At 45.2% G+C, this 18,192-nt stretch overlaps 1 protein-coding gene and 1 non-coding gene across 2 annotated transcripts; one reads left to right on the forward strand and one right to left on the reverse strand.

The window, feature by feature from the left end:
- Window positions 1-2,390: 2,390 nt before the first annotated feature.
- On the forward strand, window positions 2,391-4,323 carry LOC147972927 (putative glucan endo-1,3-beta-glucosidase A6). The gene is made up of 2 exons (XM_087521753.1): window positions 2,391-3,871; window positions 4,098-4,323. Exons 1-2 carry the CDS (start codon window positions 2,428-2,430, stop codon window positions 4,136-4,138), a joined length of 1,485 nt encoding a protein of 494 aa, XP_087377879.1. The 5' UTR covers window positions 2,391-2,427; the 3' UTR covers window positions 4,139-4,323.
- A 582-nt stretch (window positions 4,324-4,905) lies between these two features.
- Window positions 4,906-5,102, reverse strand: LOC147972928 (U2 spliceosomal RNA). The gene has a single exon (XR_015606841.1). It is a non-coding gene; the product is annotated as a U2 spliceosomal RNA (small nuclear RNA).
- Window positions 5,103-18,192: the final 13,090 nt, after the last annotated feature.

Raw genomic sequence — 18,192 nt, forward strand, 5'->3', positions numbered from 1 at the left:
CAAAACTAAGTATGACTCCAAAGGGAATGTAAAAAAGTATAAAGCAAGACTTGTGGCAAAAGAATTTACACAAAGAGAAGGGATAGATTACAATGAGACATTTTCTCCAGTCTCATGTAAGGATTCCTGCAGAATCATAATGGCATTAGTTGCTCATTTTGATTTAGAGTTACATCAAATGGATGTAAAGATGACATTTCTCAACGGGGATTTAAAAGAAAATGTCTACATGAAACAACCTAAGGGTTTTATCGTGGAAGGCAAGGAAAATATGGGATGCCGCCTGAAGAAATCCATTTATGGATTAAAGCAAGCCTCTAGACAGTGGTATCTAAAGTTTAATCAAACGATTAAAAGTTTTGGATTTAAAGAAAATATTAAGGATAACTGCATTTATGCAAAATTTAAAAATGGGAAATATATTTTCCTAATCTTGTATGCGGATGATATTCTGCTTGCTAGCAATGATGTTAGTCTACTACAAGAAACAAAGAAGTTTTTATCCTCAAATTTTGACATAACAGATCTTGGTGAAACATTATATGTTTTGGGCATAGAAATTCACAGAGATAGGAACAATGGAGTCTTAGGACTATCACAAAAAGCATATTTGGAAAAGGTTCTTAAAAGGTATAAATATGCATGCGAGTAAAGCCACACCTGCTCCTATAGTCAAGGGCGATAGTTTTGGGAAATTTCAATGTCCCAAGAACCAATACGAGATCGATCAAATGAAGCAGTACCATATGCTTTGGCAGTTGGTAGCTTACAGTATGCACAAGTGTGCACTTGCTCTGACTTAGCTTTTATCACCTGGGTACTCGGTAGATATCAAGAGAATCTAGGCATAGAGCACTGGAAGATGGTAAATAAAGCATTGCGTTATGCGCAAGGCACGAAGGACTACATGCTAATATACAGGAGAAGTGATTCCTTAGAGATAAAAGGGTATTCAGACACAGATTTTGCGGGGGACAAAGATGATAGAAAATCCACGTCAGGATACGTATTCACCCTCGCCGGGGGAGCTATTTCGTGGAAAAGCTCCAAACAGTCGATAGTTGCAGAATTTATAGTATGCTTCGAAGCCACGGGGCAGACGATATGGCTAAAGAAATTTGTACCGACTTGAAAGTGGTAGATTGTATTCACAAACCACTAAAGATGTATTGTGACAACTAGCCCGCAGTATTCTATGCTCACAACAACAAGTTGAGTGCTGACAAAACAATAGAGATAAGGTATTATGTTGTGAAAGATAAAATCCAGGATCAAGCTATAAGTCTCGAGCATATAAGGGACAAAAGATATGTTTGCGGATGCGCTAACGAAAGGCTTACCACCCAATGTGTTCAAGGAACACTTAGCCGGCATGGGTTTAAGGGAAAGCCTTATGATTCCTGAATAGGCTCAAAAGAAATATAATTTGTTTCTGAACAAAATGTATGTTGTAGCTGTATGATTCTATTAGCAATTAAGCTGTGACGATGAAACATGCTTTATGTACCAATATGTAATGAAACAAATAAACTAGAAAGTACAAGGTTAAAAGTAAAGTTGAGATCAAGGGGGAAGAATGTTAGGTTGATCTCCTTTGTGTGGGCCCAACGACCCACCAGGCCCTTAGATTCGCGCCCTGATCGATGGCGCCCAACCCTCTTCTGGTTGGTGGGCCCCTGTGACCCGCGCATACATAAACAGAGGTAGGGGCCGGGGCACAACTGACAAAGTTCATCGCTGCCACAGTTCTCACTAACACTCCCTACCGATCTAAGGTTAGCGTGGTGCTTATGGGAAGCACACCACCGCCGTCATCTCTCTCTCGTCACCGTCGTGACCATCTCATCATGATGGCCTCTCGCTCGAGCTCGTGAGCCAAAGGAGAAGGTAGGTTCACCGGAATCACTAGCTTACATCTATCACTATGCAGTCATATGTATGGTTGCGTACTCTAGAGTAGGGATGCAGAGCGGCGTTGGATCCGCCTCGCTTCGTAGTCAAACTACATCAAGATATAACCCGGTTCAGCTTTAGTTTAGTTTAAACTAAAATCCTGTTTTTGCGGGCTTATGCGGGATGCCCGCTTGCATCCCTCACTAGAGTCCATAAGTCGACTATCGGTGACTGCGAGCAGTGATCGAAACTCATCGAAACACGAGTCACATTAAAAAGAATGCCATTGTTGTTGATCCAAACGCGCATGGGTTTTATCTGATTTTTCTTTACGACCATGAGTCGTTGCTTGTGTGTAGTGGGACAATGACAATGGCCGCTGGCGTCTTGAGATCGATGTCTTCACCTGCTGCCTCTATCGTATTCCTCAAAATTTAATCTTACTATACCAAATTTCTCTTCTTTTATCGCTGGAATCCTGCAAGTCGTGCTTGCGTTACGCTACATCCACGTTATAAACAGAAGTCTCCCGCTATGCTATGCCATGCCATACCATTAGGGTTCACCTCCGCCATGGCAATGGCATCATCGTCCCTCACCGTCCTGCTCAGCTTCCTCTTCCTCGCCATTGCCGCCGTGGAGCCGGCCTCGGGGACAGCGCAGCACTTTCTGGGAGTCAATTACGGCAGGCTTGGCGACGACCTCCCGCCCCCGCACATCGCGCTTGAGCTCGCCCGCTCGGCCGGCGCCGCCGCGGTCAGGTTCTACGACGCCAACGCCACCTTCCTGGCCGCGGCCGCGTCCTCCGGCCTCGGCTTTGTCCCGGCCGTCCCTAACGAGCTCATCGTCTCCCTGGCCGCCTCCCAGCGCGCCGCCGACGCGTGGGTCGCCTCCACGCTCCTCCCCTTCCGTCGCAACCGCCGCCTCCGCTACCTCTTCGTCGGCAACGAGGTGCTCTCCGACCCCACCACCAAGTCCCGCTGGTCCCGGCTCGTCCCCGCGATAACTAACCTCCGCCGCGCGCTCCGACGATATGGCCTCAGCCGTGTCAAGGTCAGCACCACCCTCGGGATGGACGCTCTCGTCGGCCAGAACGTGTTCCCGCCGTCCGCCGGGGTGTTCCGCCCGGACATCATCGACGTCGCCGTGCGCCCGCTCCTCGCCTTCCTCGAGCGCACGGACTCGTACCTTTTCTTTGACGCGTACACCTACTTCACCTGGTCGGCGAATCACACCGTCGTGCCGCTCACCTACGCGCTGCTCGAGCCGTCGCCGGCGCCGGGGTTCCGGTACCACGACCCCGGAACGGGGCTGTCGTACACCAACCTCCTCGACCACATGCTCGACGCCGTGGTCGCCGCCATGTGCCGCGCGGGCTACTGCGGCGTCAGGCTGGCGCTGGCCGAGACCGGCTGGCCCAACGCCGGCGACCTCAACGAGTTCGGCGCCAACGTGCGGAACGCGGCCACGTACAACCGCAACGTGGCGCGGCACCTGGCGTCCGGCGCCGGCACGCCGCGGCGGCCGGGGATGCGCATGCCGGCGCTCGTGTTCGCGCTCTTCAACGAGAACGTCAAGGGCGGCCCCGGCACAGAGCGGCACTGGGGCCTCTTCTACCCCAACGGCAGTGCGGTGTACGAGGTCGACCTGACGGGGCGCCAGCCGGTGGCGCCGTACCCTCCGCTGCCGCCGGCCACGAACGACCTGCCGTACCCTGGGAAGCTGTGGTGCGTGGCGAGGACTGACCGCCACGGGGCATTGACCAACGAGACGGCGGTGAGGGAGCAGGTGGCGACGGCGTGCGCGGACGAGGCCGGGCTGTGCGACCCCGTGCGGCCCGGCGGCGGGTGCCACCTCCCGGACACGGTGGCCGCGCACGCGAGCTACGTGTTCAGCGCGCACTGGAACAGGTTCAGCAAGCAGTACGGCGGGTGGTGCTACTTCGCTGGCCTCGCCGTGGAGACGACCGTCGATCCCAGTGAGCCATTCTTTCGCCTTACATCCTTGTTTACATGTTGCTCCGGAAATTATTTTCAGAAGTTCACTAGAAATACACTCGAAATGTGCCAATGACATTGCATATTTGAATATACGTATGTTCTACTTATTGCCTATATGTTGTAGAAACATGATAAAACTAACTTAGGAACCGCGGCCATCCAACTATCCACCATCTAATAAGAATTCTCATATTCCTTTTTCAGGTCATGGATCGTGTAAATTTCCCAGCGTTACACCAGGCTGAAGCCTGAAGAAGTGAAGATGCTGGTGGCGTTCCCTCCGGTTTAAAACACACCAATGATTGAATAGTGAACGCTTGTACCCCGCTATATTTGTCTTGCTGCAGTCGACTTTCAGGATATCCTAGTTTGAATTGCCTCACGATTCGTATTGGAGGAAATAAAATTTGATGCTTCTTGTTGTTGGTAACCTTTGCTGGTTATACCACTATGTGGCAGCGCTATATTGTTCACCAAGTTTTAGGCCTTCTTTAGTTTAGAGAAATATTGTAGGAATTTCATAGGATAGGATTTCTCTAGGAAAAATTCCTTTAGAGCCCTTTGGTTTGTAGGAATGAAATCCTATTTCTATGGAGAAATTCTTCCTATCCTCCATATTTTATAGGAAAATAAACATTAGCCTGGACTCAATGAAAAAAAAATCTATGATGTGAATCAAAGGGTATCTCTTTTCCTATTCCTACTCATAGGATTTGAGATGCATGTCATCTTACTTTCTATGACTTTCCTATTCCTACGATTTTCCTACCCTATGAATCAAAGGAGGCCTTAGAAGAAAATCTGACGACTGTCAATAATGCACGAAGTACACTAGAAATATATACTCTGCAGAACAGAAGCATACATATATTTCACCAGAGACTGAATATTACTGCCGGTTTCAAAGCATGACTGATGAACTACAGCTTAGCTTTCTTCGATGTTTGAGCGACTTGCATTGCAAACCATATTGAACTCGTCAAATTTCCAAAAGTAATAATTATTGATTTGGTTGGGGTGCGCCAGGCCCAGACAATAGTGCAACGCCGGGGCAACACGTTAGAGCCCCGGCAGCAAGCTACCGTGATGGACCCTCTACCATACAAAATAAATTTAATATTGTTGGAGACACATGGTCCACATATTAGATATTAAACTAATAAAAACAGATATCATACTTGATCTTAGCCAAAGTATCGAGAAAAGTATGCATTGCATTGTTGAGCTAGGTCTCGTTTTATAGCCATCCTCCGTACTTTTTTGAGACAATCTCGTAAAGCTTTTATTTAACTCGTCATAATGTTTACAGGGACCAAAGTAAGATCGTCCGGATTGCCCAACCAAACATGACGGCCAACCCCAAATGATAGAGTATACTTCGCAAAATCGTAAGCCTCGATATTCGATCTCCTAAACTCATGACTAAAGAAGCAACTATCAAAGAAACTAAAATGATCTATGATTTCATTAATGACCGCGCCATAAGATGTCTGTTTGATGTCATCGATGACAATCTTGCAATCAGAAGCTACATATATTCTTTCCTCATAGACTACGAGGCGTTTTTGGTGACTTCGTAAATCTTAAGATAATATGTCGGCTCAGTCTCTGAGAGGTGCTTATACTAGTAGGATGTGCGTGTCTACGTTCACAGGGATAAGTGTATGTGCGTGTATATGAGATGAGTGTATGCGCGTGTATATGAGCACTTGTGTTTGTACTGATGTTTAAAAAAATAAACAATTAAAAATTAAAAAATGTATGTGCGTATATATGAGCGCTACGTCTGTACTGTGTTAAGAAAAGCTTTTTATCTCTGTAACTACTACAACGGGAGATTCATATGTCCTGATTTTATAAATTATCAGCTTGTCTCTGACATGAATCTTGTAACAAATTCAGTAGCTATTGGTGTAGACTAGCAAACATCGGAAGCACCGGACGTCACTCCACCCGGGCGTGGCCCCACTTTGCCTACGCCTCCCTTTCACCCTTGATCCAACCACCGTCCAAGTACCCTCTGCCCCAGCACATTAATGCCTATGATGGACACCACATCCGATAAGTGTTGGACCAAATGACATAGCGAATTTCTTCAAGTTTTTTTTTGAAACACGGCCCTTTAAGGCCATATTTATTAAAAATGGTAGAATAGAGTTGCACGGTTAATCAAAGAAAATTCGGATGAAAACCGTTACAACAAGCATAATCAATGGGCACCCCGGTCGACCTGGCACCAACAAGATCGCACACACCGCTGAGAAGAGGAACCCATCGAGGTTGTCGGCCATGTCATCATCATCGCCTCTCTCTGAGCAGGTGACTCCGACTTCGTCCGGATGAGCCCTTCGGAGTGAAGGTCCGGTCGCCAGTGAGATAGAGTAGGACATGAGATACGCATGCTCATGGAACTCGAGGCGCTGCCGTCTCCCATGCCATACTCTTCCTAGTCGGAGTCCATGGCCTACACGTCGCCGGTCGATGTGAGGTTGACGTTGGATCCGGCGTGGTCGGACCCCAACACGATTACGGTGCCAAGGGTTGTCAGTCACCTGTAGCGGCACCGGCGAGTGTGACTCTGCCTCACCGCGTCTTCCGTGAGCGCTTCTGCAGCCTCCCACGCCCTTTACCTCGCACGGCGGGTCGTCATGCCATATCAAAGCATCTCCAGCCGTCCCTCCAAGAAGCCCCCCAGGAGCACTTTTTCAGCGCCAGCGGACAAAAAAAGTCCCAGCCACGCCCCCACTGAAGGAAATATGCCCTAGAGGCAATAATAAAGTTATTGTTTATTTCCTTATATCATGATAAATGTTTGTTATTCATGCTAGAATTGTATTAACCGAAACATAATACATGTGTGAATACATAGACAAACAAAGTGTCACTAGTATGCCTCTACTTGACTAGCTTGTTGATCAAAGATGGTTATGTTTCCTAACCATAGACATGAGTTGTCATTTGATTAACGGGATCACATCATTAGGACAATGATGTGATTGACTTGACCCATTCCGTTAGCATATCACTTGATTGTTTAGTTTGTTGCTATTGCTTTCTTCATGACTTATACATGTTCCTATGACTATGAGATTATGCAACTCCCATTTACCGGAGGAACACTTTGTGTGCTACCAAACGTCACAACGTAACTGGGTGATTATAAAGGAGCTCTACAGGTGTCTCCAAAGGTACATGTTGGGTTGGCGTATTTCGAGATTAGGATTTGTCACTCCGATTGTCGGAGAGGTATCTCTGGGCCCACTCGGTAATGCACATCACTATAAGCCTTGCAAGCATTGCAACTAATGAGTTAGTTACGGGATGATGTATTACGGAACGAGTAAAGAGACTTGCCGGTAACGAGATTGAACTAGGTATTGAGATACCGACGATCGAATCTCGGGCAAGTAACATATCGATGACAAAGGAAACAACGTATGTTGTTATGCGGTTTGACCGATAAAAATCTTCGTAGAATATGTAGGAGCCAATATGAGCATCCAGGTTCCGCTATTGGTTATTGACCGGAGACGTGTCACGGTCATATCTACATAGTTCTCGAACCCGTAGGGTCCGCACGCTTAAAGTTCGATGATGGTTATATTATGAGTTTATGTGTTTTGATGTACCGAAGGAGTTCGGAGTCCTGGATAAGATCGGTACATGATGAGGAGTCTCGAAATGGTCGAGACGTAAAGATCGATATATTGGACGACTATATTCGGACATCGGAAAGGTTCCGAGTGATTCGGGTATTTTCGGGAGTACCGGGGAGTTACGGGAATTCGTATTGGGCCTTAATGGGCCATACGGGAAAGGAGAGAAAGGCCTCAAAGGGTGGCCGCACCCGTCCCCATGGGCTGGTCCGAATTGGACTAGGGAGGGGGGACACCCCCTTCCTTCCTTCTCCTTTTCCCTTCCCTTTCCTTCCCTCCTACTCCTACTACTTGGAAGGGTTCCTAGTTCTACTAGGAAAAGGGGAATCCTACTCCCGGTGGGAGTAGGACTCCCCTAGGGCGCGCCATAGAGAGGGTCGGCCCTCCCCCTCCTCCACTCCTTTATATACGGGGGCAGGGGGCACCCCAAAGACGAACAATTGATCTCTTGATCTCTTAGCCGTGTGCGGTGCCTCCCTCCACCATAATCTACCTCAATCATATCGTAGCGGTGCTTAGGCGAAGCCCTGCGTCGGTAGAACATCATCATCGTCATCACGCCGTCATGCTGACGAAACTCTCCCTCAACACTCGGCTGAATCAGAGTTCAAGGGACGTCATCGAGTTGAACGTGTGCAGAACTCGGAGGTGCCGTGCCTTCGGTACTTGATCGGTTAGATGTGTGGTTCAATGAAACTAATGGCTCACAAAGAGAGCACCTACCTACTGTGATAGATGAACCAGCACCTAAGGAAACTATCAAGTTCAAGGCTACTGAGGATGTCATTCCTACTAAAGAATCTGCTGAAGAATTCATTCCAGAACATGAAGAACGTCGAGCTAATGCACCTGAAGAAAATGGTGCTGAAGAGAATGCTGATCAAATTCCTCAACGACAACCAGCTCATCCTCGCATTGCAAAAGAAGTGCAAGTTGAAAAGATCATCAATGACATCAAAGCGCCAGGTCCTCTCACACGCTCAAAAGCTTCACATTTATCTAACTTTTATGGGCACTATGCTTTTGTCTCTATCACAGAGCCCACTAAGGTAGATGAAGCATTTCTGGAACCTGAGTGGATTCAGACCATGCAAAAAGAATTACATCAGTTTGAGCTCAACAATGTCTGGGAACTGGTCAAACGTCCAGATCCTCGCAAGCACAATATCATTGGCACAAAGTGGATCTACCGCAACAAGCAAGATGAAAATGGCCTTGTGGTGAGGAATAAGGCACGGCTCGTAGCTCAAGGCTACACACAGGTTGAAGGAATTGATTTTGATGAAACTTTTGCACCTGTTGCTAGACTTGAGGCTATTCGCATATTACTTGCTTATGCTAACCATCATGATATCACTTTATATCAAATGGATGTGAAAAGTGCATTCCTCAATGGTAAGCTTGAGGAAGAAGTATATGTTTCTCAACCCCCAGGTTTTGAAGATCCAAAGAATCCTGACAAAGTCTTCAGACTCAACAAGGCCCTCTATAGCCTCAAGCAGGCCCCACGGGCATGGTATGATACCTTGAAGGAATTATTCATGAAGAAAGGCTTCAAACCCGGTTCACTCGACCCTACTCTTTTCACTAAATCTTATGATGGTGAATTGTTTGTGTGCCAAGTATATGTTGATGATATTATCTTTGGCTGTACTGACCAACGTTATAGTAATGAATTTGCCTACATGATGAGTGAAGAATATGAAATGTCTATGATGAGAGAATTAAAATTCTTCTTAGGTCTTCAAATTCATCAACAACGCAATGGCATATTCATATCTCAGGAGAAATACCTCAAGGATGTACTGAGAAAATTCGGCATGCAAGATTGCAAAGGCGTCAAAATTCCTATGCCCACAAATGGCCATCTGTGCACTGATGAAAATGGTATTGACTTCGATCATAAGGCATACCGCTCCATGATTGGTTCTTTATTGTACTTATGTGCATCTAGGCCAGATATAATGCTTAGTGTTTGCATGTGTGCCTGATTTCAAGCTACACCGAAGGAATCACACCATAAGGCTGTGAACCATATTCTTCGATATCTAGCTCACACACCAACACTTGGATTATGGTACCCCAAGGGCTCTGCTTTTGATCTCATTGGATATTCTGACTCTGACTATGCTGGTGATCGTGTGCACCACAAGTCAACATCTGGTACATGTCATTTCCTCGGACAATCTTTGGTCTGTTGGTCCTCGAAGAAACAGAACTGTGTATCACTATCTACTGCTGAAGCTGAGTATATTGCTGCTGGTTCTTGCTGTGCTCAATTGCTATGGATGAAGCAAACTCTCAAGGACTACGGCGTCAACATGAAGAATGTGCCTCTCTTTTATGACAATGAGAGTGCCATCAAAATTGCTCACAACTCAGTTCAGCACTCGAAGACTAAGCACATTCAGATTCGTCATCATTTTCTTCGTGATCATGTGTTGAAGGGCGACATTTCTATTGAGCATGTGAAGACTGAAGAATAGCTAGCAGATATCTTCACAAAGCCCTTAGATGAGAAGAGATTTAGCAAGTTGCGGTGTGAGCTAAATATCCTAGAATCTTCGAATGTTCTTTGAAAAGGACACTCATCCTAACACTTATACAAAATTGATGACTTAGATGTGCAACACATGAAGAAACTTTTTTTCTTCAATCAATGAAGAATAACACTCTAAGTGTGAAGAAATTAACGAAGAATTTGATTCTCAGAACCCTACGATAATTGTATGCGGTGTCTAAAATCATCATTCTTATACGGTGGGTCACGCCACCACCAAAAGTTGAAATTCCTCAGTTGTTCAAATTCTTCAACTTTGCATTGTCTTCACTGTTTCCGTTGTTTTTCTTTACAACCCAATCTGTTCACAAATTCTTCATGTGCGTTCTATTTGAAACTCGTTCAAAATCTTCACTGTGTCCTTGTCAGCTGAAGAAATTGCGAACGGAACTTTTAACTTATCTTATCCAAATTTTTGGCGTTGCCGCTCAAACCGTTCCGCATCCCAGGACATACTTACCCACTCACCCATGATCTAACACGATCTCCACTTCTCAGTACATGGGTGACACATGTCATGCGAATGAGAAGGGTTAGGGGCACGTTCGTCCAAATTCTTCGGGCGAACGGTTTTTACCATGGCTATAAATACCCCTCTCCCCTTCCTCACTTCTTTTACTCCGCTCGACCTCTCTCCAGCTCGAGCTTCTCAAACCCTAGCGCCACCGCTACTTCATCGTCGCCGGTGAGGAAGAGCTTCACTGCCTCGACCTCGTCACCGCCATACTCGTGCCGACCGCGGAAATCTTCACTCCGCCGCCGCCATAGCTGTCTTCCTCTGCCAAGTTAGGGCATGGAAGATCCGCACTGACGAACTTCACATCTCCTCACTCCAGTTCGTCGTGTTCTTCGTTTAGGGTAATTAAAAGTTACTTTTACTGCCCTCGTTGATTCAAATGATTATCTACAAAATCTTCAAAGGTGTTTTTATTCATATCTTCACACACTCAAACACCTATCATATCATTTGTTCTTGATTCATTTCTCTAAGCTGTGAATTTCTCTTCAAGATTCCTCAATTGTGCGGATTTCTGATATGTACAACTCTGGAATCTAGGAATAAGAACGCTTAGTGAAATTCTTCAAGACTTATCTGGTCAAATTCCTCAAACTTGTTCTTTATAAAACCTTCTGAGAACGCATATGACCTCTCCAAATTCCTCGCAACTATACTCTGTTCACAGGTACTCATGTCAGCTACTGAATCACTAGGTTCTCATCAACTTAACTCATTTGCAGCGTTCCTCGAAGAAAAGTTGCATACTTCTTTAGAGAATTCAATTGTTCAAATTTCTCAACTGAAGAAAATGGCTGACGGTAAGAAGCCACGGAAAGGAGGAAAGAGGACTGAGGTCAACACAGCGTTTGAGATCCCTGATGATATATATGCTGGGTACTGCACGCCTCCTGAGGAAGACAAAAATCAGCGTAAGGTGCGCATTCAAAAGATAGAGAGGTGATGGGCTAGAGAGTGGAGGGAGTACAGATATGTCACTCCCAAATACATGAAGAAATTCGCACTCAATCCTCCAAGCCCAAGACCTCCATTGGCACCTGGCCAAATAGCTGATCCCACCAGCCTCAAGCGCGGTGAGGATTATCCTAATGAATGGGCCAAACGCCAAGCCAAGTTGGCTAAACAAGCCAAAGAAGCTGTGAGGAAATTCAACGAAGACTCTGCTGCTGCTGCTGCCGCTGAGGCCTCTGTCAAGCCTAAGAAGGCCATGTCAAAGAAGCCTGCGCACAAACCAAGTGCTTCACCTTCAGTGGTTTCAAGGCCAAGTTCCTCAGCAATGCACTCACGGCCAGAATCTTCAAAGCCCTCAAGGCCAACTTCTCATGTTGCTCCCGTTCCTCCCAAATCCTCAGCTCCTCACAAGTCCTCAGCTGCTCCGACAATGTCCTCTGCACCTGTGCATCTCGCCACATGTCAAAGGACCACATGTGTCTCAATTGCCTCAGGAGCTTCAGCTAGTTCCTCAGCTGTACCAACTTCTTCAACGGGACCCTCTCTACTGAAGACAAAGGCCACTGCTGGACAAGGTCCTCGCCCTAGTCCTCAGAAGAAGCAGGTCACCTTCCAAGTGTTGTCTGAAGAAGATGAAGCTGATGATGATGAACTTGCTGAAATCATCAGAGATAGGCAAGTCAGGGCCGCTAGAGCAAAGGGAACAGATGTGCCACTACTTTTGGATCCAAAGTTGATCCTTGAATACATTGATGTTTGGCACAAGGACCCCAATACTCCCATGCCTGACTTCAAGCTGACTCCTGGCCAAAGTCACATGCTGGCCCACTTCATACAAGAAGAAAAATGGAAATATGAGAAGGCCAGGCAGATCAAGAAAGCGCAGTACAAGAAAGAGCGCTATCTGAAGAAAAACATTGTCTCTATGACAACTGAAGAACTTGTCATTGTTCAAACTGAGATCAAGAAACTCAGTGATGAATTTGATGCATACCGCGCTGATTGGCTTGAAGCCAAGGTGCGCTTTGTGAAACTTGCGGATAACTTCACCTCAAATGTTGCAGCCCCAACGCAACAAGAAGTCCTCAGGCTGAAGCATCTGCTCAGCCGACTGAAGAACATGCAAGCACCACTGATGAAAATCAGGCTGCTGAAGAAAATGTGAGTTTTAGGGCTGAAGAAGTTGCCAGGGCATCCACTAGTGGTGCGCCTGAAGAATATGAAGAAATCAGGGCAACTGCATCAGTTGTGCCTAAAGAAAATCAACCAGATTCCTCTGCTCCTCCTGCGCCAACACCAACTCCGATCCTTCCATCTGCATCAAATGTGAAGAAAACCAAGGCTGCAGAGCGTGCAGCAGTGAAGAAAAGGAAAGCATCAGCTACTTCAGATTCTTCAGCTCCGAAGAAGATGAAGCCTTTGACCAGCTCGTTTGAAAATCCCATTGATGATGTTCCTCTCTCTACCATGCCATCAAAGGACCTTGTTCCTTTCGATGAAGAATATGTGATCCCCAACGGATCTGATGAAGAAACTCCTTCTGTTGTTTCGTCAGAGCAGTTGGATGAAGAAATTGAAATGGATGAGATCCCTTCAACACCTGTCATTTCCTCGCCTCTGCCTCAGTTCACTGCTGAAGAGGCTGGCGTTGAAGAAATGGAAGATGAATATGTGGACGTTGGCTGCTCCACACCAGTGATGAGTGATGAATTCTGGGAAAGTCAGCATCCAAACTCTCCAATGTTCACACCATTGCAGCAAATACCTCAGTCCCCTGCACAAACTATTCAAATGGGCTCTGAAGAAAGTCACCCCACTTCATCTGTACGTGAAGAAATTCCAGCCACTAGTGCTGAAGAAACTGCTGCTGCTGAACATTTGAAGACGCAGACTGCCACTGAAGAGGAACCAGAAACTCCTCAGCCTGAAGAACCTGTGATTGAGATTCCTGAGGTCGTGATGCAACTCACTGACACTCCTCTACCCAAGCCAAAGGATCCATTCTCAAGGAAGCAAAAATTCAAGGCTGATGATTTCTTCGGCGAGCACGTATTCTTCACAAACTACAACCCTTATGACTCTGCTCGCATTAGGAAGAGGCGTTTCTGGACAGCCAGCCAAGCCAATTTCTATTCCTCAGTGCTGTTCAACAAAAAAAATCTTCCACCATGAGCACATTCCTCACGTGGATATGGAATCTCTGCCGTGCTTCATGCCAGTCCTCAGTGTTCTTCACGATGCTGGACTGTTAAATTTCTGCTCTGACATCTGTGATTGGAATGAAGAACTGATTCTTCAATTTTATGCAACGATGCACATCACAGGAGACTCTGAAGATGTCAATTCATGGGTGCTGGACTGGATGTCTGAGAACACTCACTACACAGCACCAGCTACTGAATTGCTTCGTGCCTTACCACTCAGTCCTCCCCTTGAAGAAGCTCGTTGCATTTACAGTGAACCTGAGCTTACAAATCACTACATGCAAGTTCTGATGAAACCTTTGAAGCCAGGTCAGGCCCCACGAACCAAATTCCTCGTGAAGGAATTACTATATGTGCCCAGAACTGTCTATCGCATTCTAACGAGGACAATGAGTCCCATCAAAGGCCACGACTCATCTGATGAGGAAATTGTTGGCATCATGAAGAATCTGGTATTCAATATCGTTCATGGCATTCCTGTCAATTATCACGATTTCTTCATGAGGACTCTGGCAAATGTTGCACTTTCTCTGTTTGAGCTGAAGCCTTATGCACCTTGGATTATGAGATTCCTCAGGATAAGGTCTTCACTCAACTACAAAGCTGATTTTCAGAATCACCTCAGCTACTTGCCCCTGATTGAAGTCCTCAAGCGGACCTATTCCTCAGTTGATGAAAAGGGCAAGGCACCAGCTGTTGTAGATGAAGGCATTCGTCCATTGGATGGACAGTTTCGCAAAGCTCCATCTTATTCCACCAATGATGACTCTGCCACACATGACTCTGCCAATGCACCCAAGTCTACTCCTCAAGCCACTGCTCCTCGTGTGATGACTGATCGTGAGCTTCTGCTTAGTCTTCACCAGAAGGTGGATCGAAATCATAAATGGGTTAAGCGTCAGTTTGGTTCATTTCTTCACAACATGACTGCTACGCACAATGCAGTGAAGAAAAACCATTACTACCTCCATGCAGTTTTCGGTCGCACCTGGGCCATTCTATCACATCTGTATGGTGAAGAAGATCTCAAGAAAATGGGTCTCAAGGAAGATTTTGACTGGTCTGCACCTCCACCGAAGAAATTCAAGAAGGTCAAGGTTCCTTCTTTGGTGTCCAGCTCATATTCTTCATCACGCGATACCGACGAGTACGAAGACTTGGACGACACTGCGGCAGGCCCTTCCACGACAAACGACCCCAACAACGTTGGTGCTCCTTCATCAACTTGATATTCTTCAGGGGCGTTAGTCCTCATATTCGATCCTTTTGGTCATTTGATGACAAAGGGGGAGAATTTTGAGTTAGTCTTCAAGCGGGTCTTTCTATATGGGCGTTTTTTTGTTAAGTTACAACTCTCGTTCTTCTGAGACTTTATTGGATCGAGTTGTAAACTTAAACCCGATGGTGCTCTGATACTTTTGATATATTTTTCTGCATGCTTATTCCTCATATATGTTAATGCACGCATGCTGAATTACATCAGTCACCATATTTCATCATGCATTTCAAATTCTTCATTGTGATATGTCAAATGCGTGTATGAATTACAAGATATAGGGGGAGATCTCCATGATTCTACTCTTCAAGTGTGCAATGCTTCAAAAGCAAATACCTCACCATGCACATATTCAGGGGGAGTTCTTCTATATCTTGCAATCAAATTCCTCAATATCGGTATTTACACTTCATATGTTTATCCTCGTTGAAAACTTAACCTATATTGTCATCAATCACCAAAAAGGGGAGATTGTAAGTGCATCTAGTGCCCCTTAGTGATTTTGGTGTATTGAAGACTTATATGTTAAGGGACTAATGCGTTTGTGAGTGTACACGGGTCTATAAGTCTATGAGGAGTTTGATATTTACAGAGAAAGTCGACCCCTAAAAATGAAGTTCTTCGACTGAAGACTTTGGATTTCTGAAGACTTTGAAAGTGAAGAAATTGGTGTGACCTTGAAGGCTTGGTATTCATTCGAGGAACATGAAGCGTGAAGACTTTTGTTTTCGTAGTTTCATTTTCTCTTTCTTCAGTCATAGGAAACACCGTACTGTTAAAGGGGGTCGAGGAAATACTAAGGAAAAAATTTCCATGTGATGCTCAACTCAAATCCTACACCTACCAATCCCTTCGAGTGAAGCCATTGGAAATCTCATACAGTTCAGTCATATTCTTCAGTGACAGAGACAAAGTTCTTCTGGTCTCTGAGGAATTTGTTCTGACTGAGGAGTTAGGAATTCGCCAGTGTGGATTGCCTATACAGTGAGGAACATGATAGCCCTGAGGATTTCGCCACTCAAAATTCCGACCGTTGCTGTGCCATGCGCCAGCTGTCCCAAAATATCTATCCACCTAACGGTCTTATCATTGAAGGGCATTTATGTCCTATCATGCCGGGCTGCTCCCTAGGCCATAAATAGCCGTCCCCTACAACCACTAGCAGGTTGGCTGCTCTGAGAGAAACTGACACTTGTCATTTGAGAGCAACCCATCCTTCGAGGACTTTGAGCAAAAATCATCAAGTGAGGAAAACCCAAACCCAAACCCAAACACCTACAAACCCCAAGTGATTGAGCATCACTGAAGAGATTGATCCTGCGTGGATCCGACACTTGTTACCTTTGAAGACTGTGCTTCTTCCAGACGGTTAGGCGTCATGGTCTAGAGTATCCAAGAGGAATTGTGGATCGCCGAGTGACCAAGTTTGTGAAGGTTCAGAAGTCACCTGAAGACTTACCACGAGTGATTAGGCGAGGTCTGTGTGACCTTAGCTCAAGGGGAATACGGTGATGACTGAGTGTCATGAGCTGCGTGTTCAGGACTGGGTGTCCGGGACTGTGTGTCCTCAGATTTAAATACCTAGCCGCCCTAACCAGACGTACAACTGAGACATCAGTTGGAACTGGTCTACCAAATCATTGTCTTCACCAAGCTTACTGGTTCTATTTCCTCAACTCTTTCATTTCCTCATAACTGTGTTGTGTGCTTGTTCAAATCTGTGCTTGAAGACTTTAACTGAAGATTTTCTCAATTTCCTCAGTTCATTTTCTTCAGTCTGTTTGTCTTCATCATGTGTTATCATGTGCTTACGCTTTCTGTACTCTGTGTCTGTCTTCATCTCATCATGATGACTATGCTTGTGTTCTGTTATGTTTACTTTTGAGTACTTATTCCGCTGCTAGTAGTTCTTCACTAAGGAATTTCCTCACCTGCAAATTCCTCAGTGAAGAATTCATAAAAATCACCTATTCACCCCCCCCTCTAGTCGATATAACGCATTTTCAGGGGTAGACCCGGAACCTGTCCATCAGGAGCCGACTGAACCCGTTGTTGAGCATGAAAGGGAGGTGCAACAACAAATTTTAGAAGAAGTGCCAGAAGTTGAGGCACTGAATGTGCCAGAAACTCGGGCCCTTAGAAGGTCTACAAGACACAAAAACCTCAGCTATTTCTACTGATTATAAAGTTTATAACACGGAAATAGTTCATACAGAAAAAGATCCCACCTCATATGAAGAAGCCATGATAAGCCCTCATTCATCGAAGTGGATGAAGGCAATGGAAGACGAGATGAAATCGATGAGTTCCAAAGATGTTTGGGACTTAGAGGAAATTCCTAAAGGAGCCAAAACAGTAGGGTGCAAACGGGTCTACAAAACTAAGTATGACTCCAAAGGGAATGTAAAAAAGTATAAAGCAAGACTTGTGGCAAAAGAATTTACACAAAGAGAAGGGATAGATTACAATGAGACATTTTCTCCAGTCTCATGTAAGGATTCCTGCAGAATCATAATGGCATTAGTTGCTCATTTTGATTTAGAGTTACATCAAATGGATGTAAAGATGACATTTCTCAACGGGGATTTAAAAGAAAATGTCTACATGAAACAACCTAAGGGTTTTATCGTGGAAGGCAAGGAAAATATGGGATGCCGCCTGAAGAAATCCATTTATGGATTAAAGCAAGCCTCTAGACAGTGGTATCTAAAGTTTAATCAAACGATTAAAAGTTTTGGATTTAAAGAAAATATTAAGGATAACTGCATTTATGCAAAATTTAAAAATGGGAAATATATTTTCCTAATCTTGTATGCGGATGATATTCTGCTTGCTAGCAATGATGTTAGTCTACTACAAGAAACAAAGAAGTTTTTATCCTCAAATTTTGACATAACAGATCTTGGTGAAACATTATATGTTTTGGGCATAGAAATTCACAGAGATAGGAACAATGGAGTCTTAGGACTATCACAAAAAGCATATTTGGAAAAGGTTCTTAAAAGGTATAAATATGCATGCGAGTAAAGCCACACCTGCTCCTATAGTCAAGGGCGATAGTTTTGGGAAATTTCAATGTCCCAAGAACCAATACGAGATCGATCAAATGAAGCAGTACCATATGCTTTGGCAGTT

This window comes from Triticum urartu, chromosome 5A, assembly GCF_056163025.1.
Source record: "Triticum urartu cultivar PI428250 chromosome 5A, HENAU_Tu73, whole genome shotgun sequence".
NCBI lineage: Eukaryota > Viridiplantae > Streptophyta > Magnoliopsida > Poales > Poaceae > Triticum > Triticum urartu.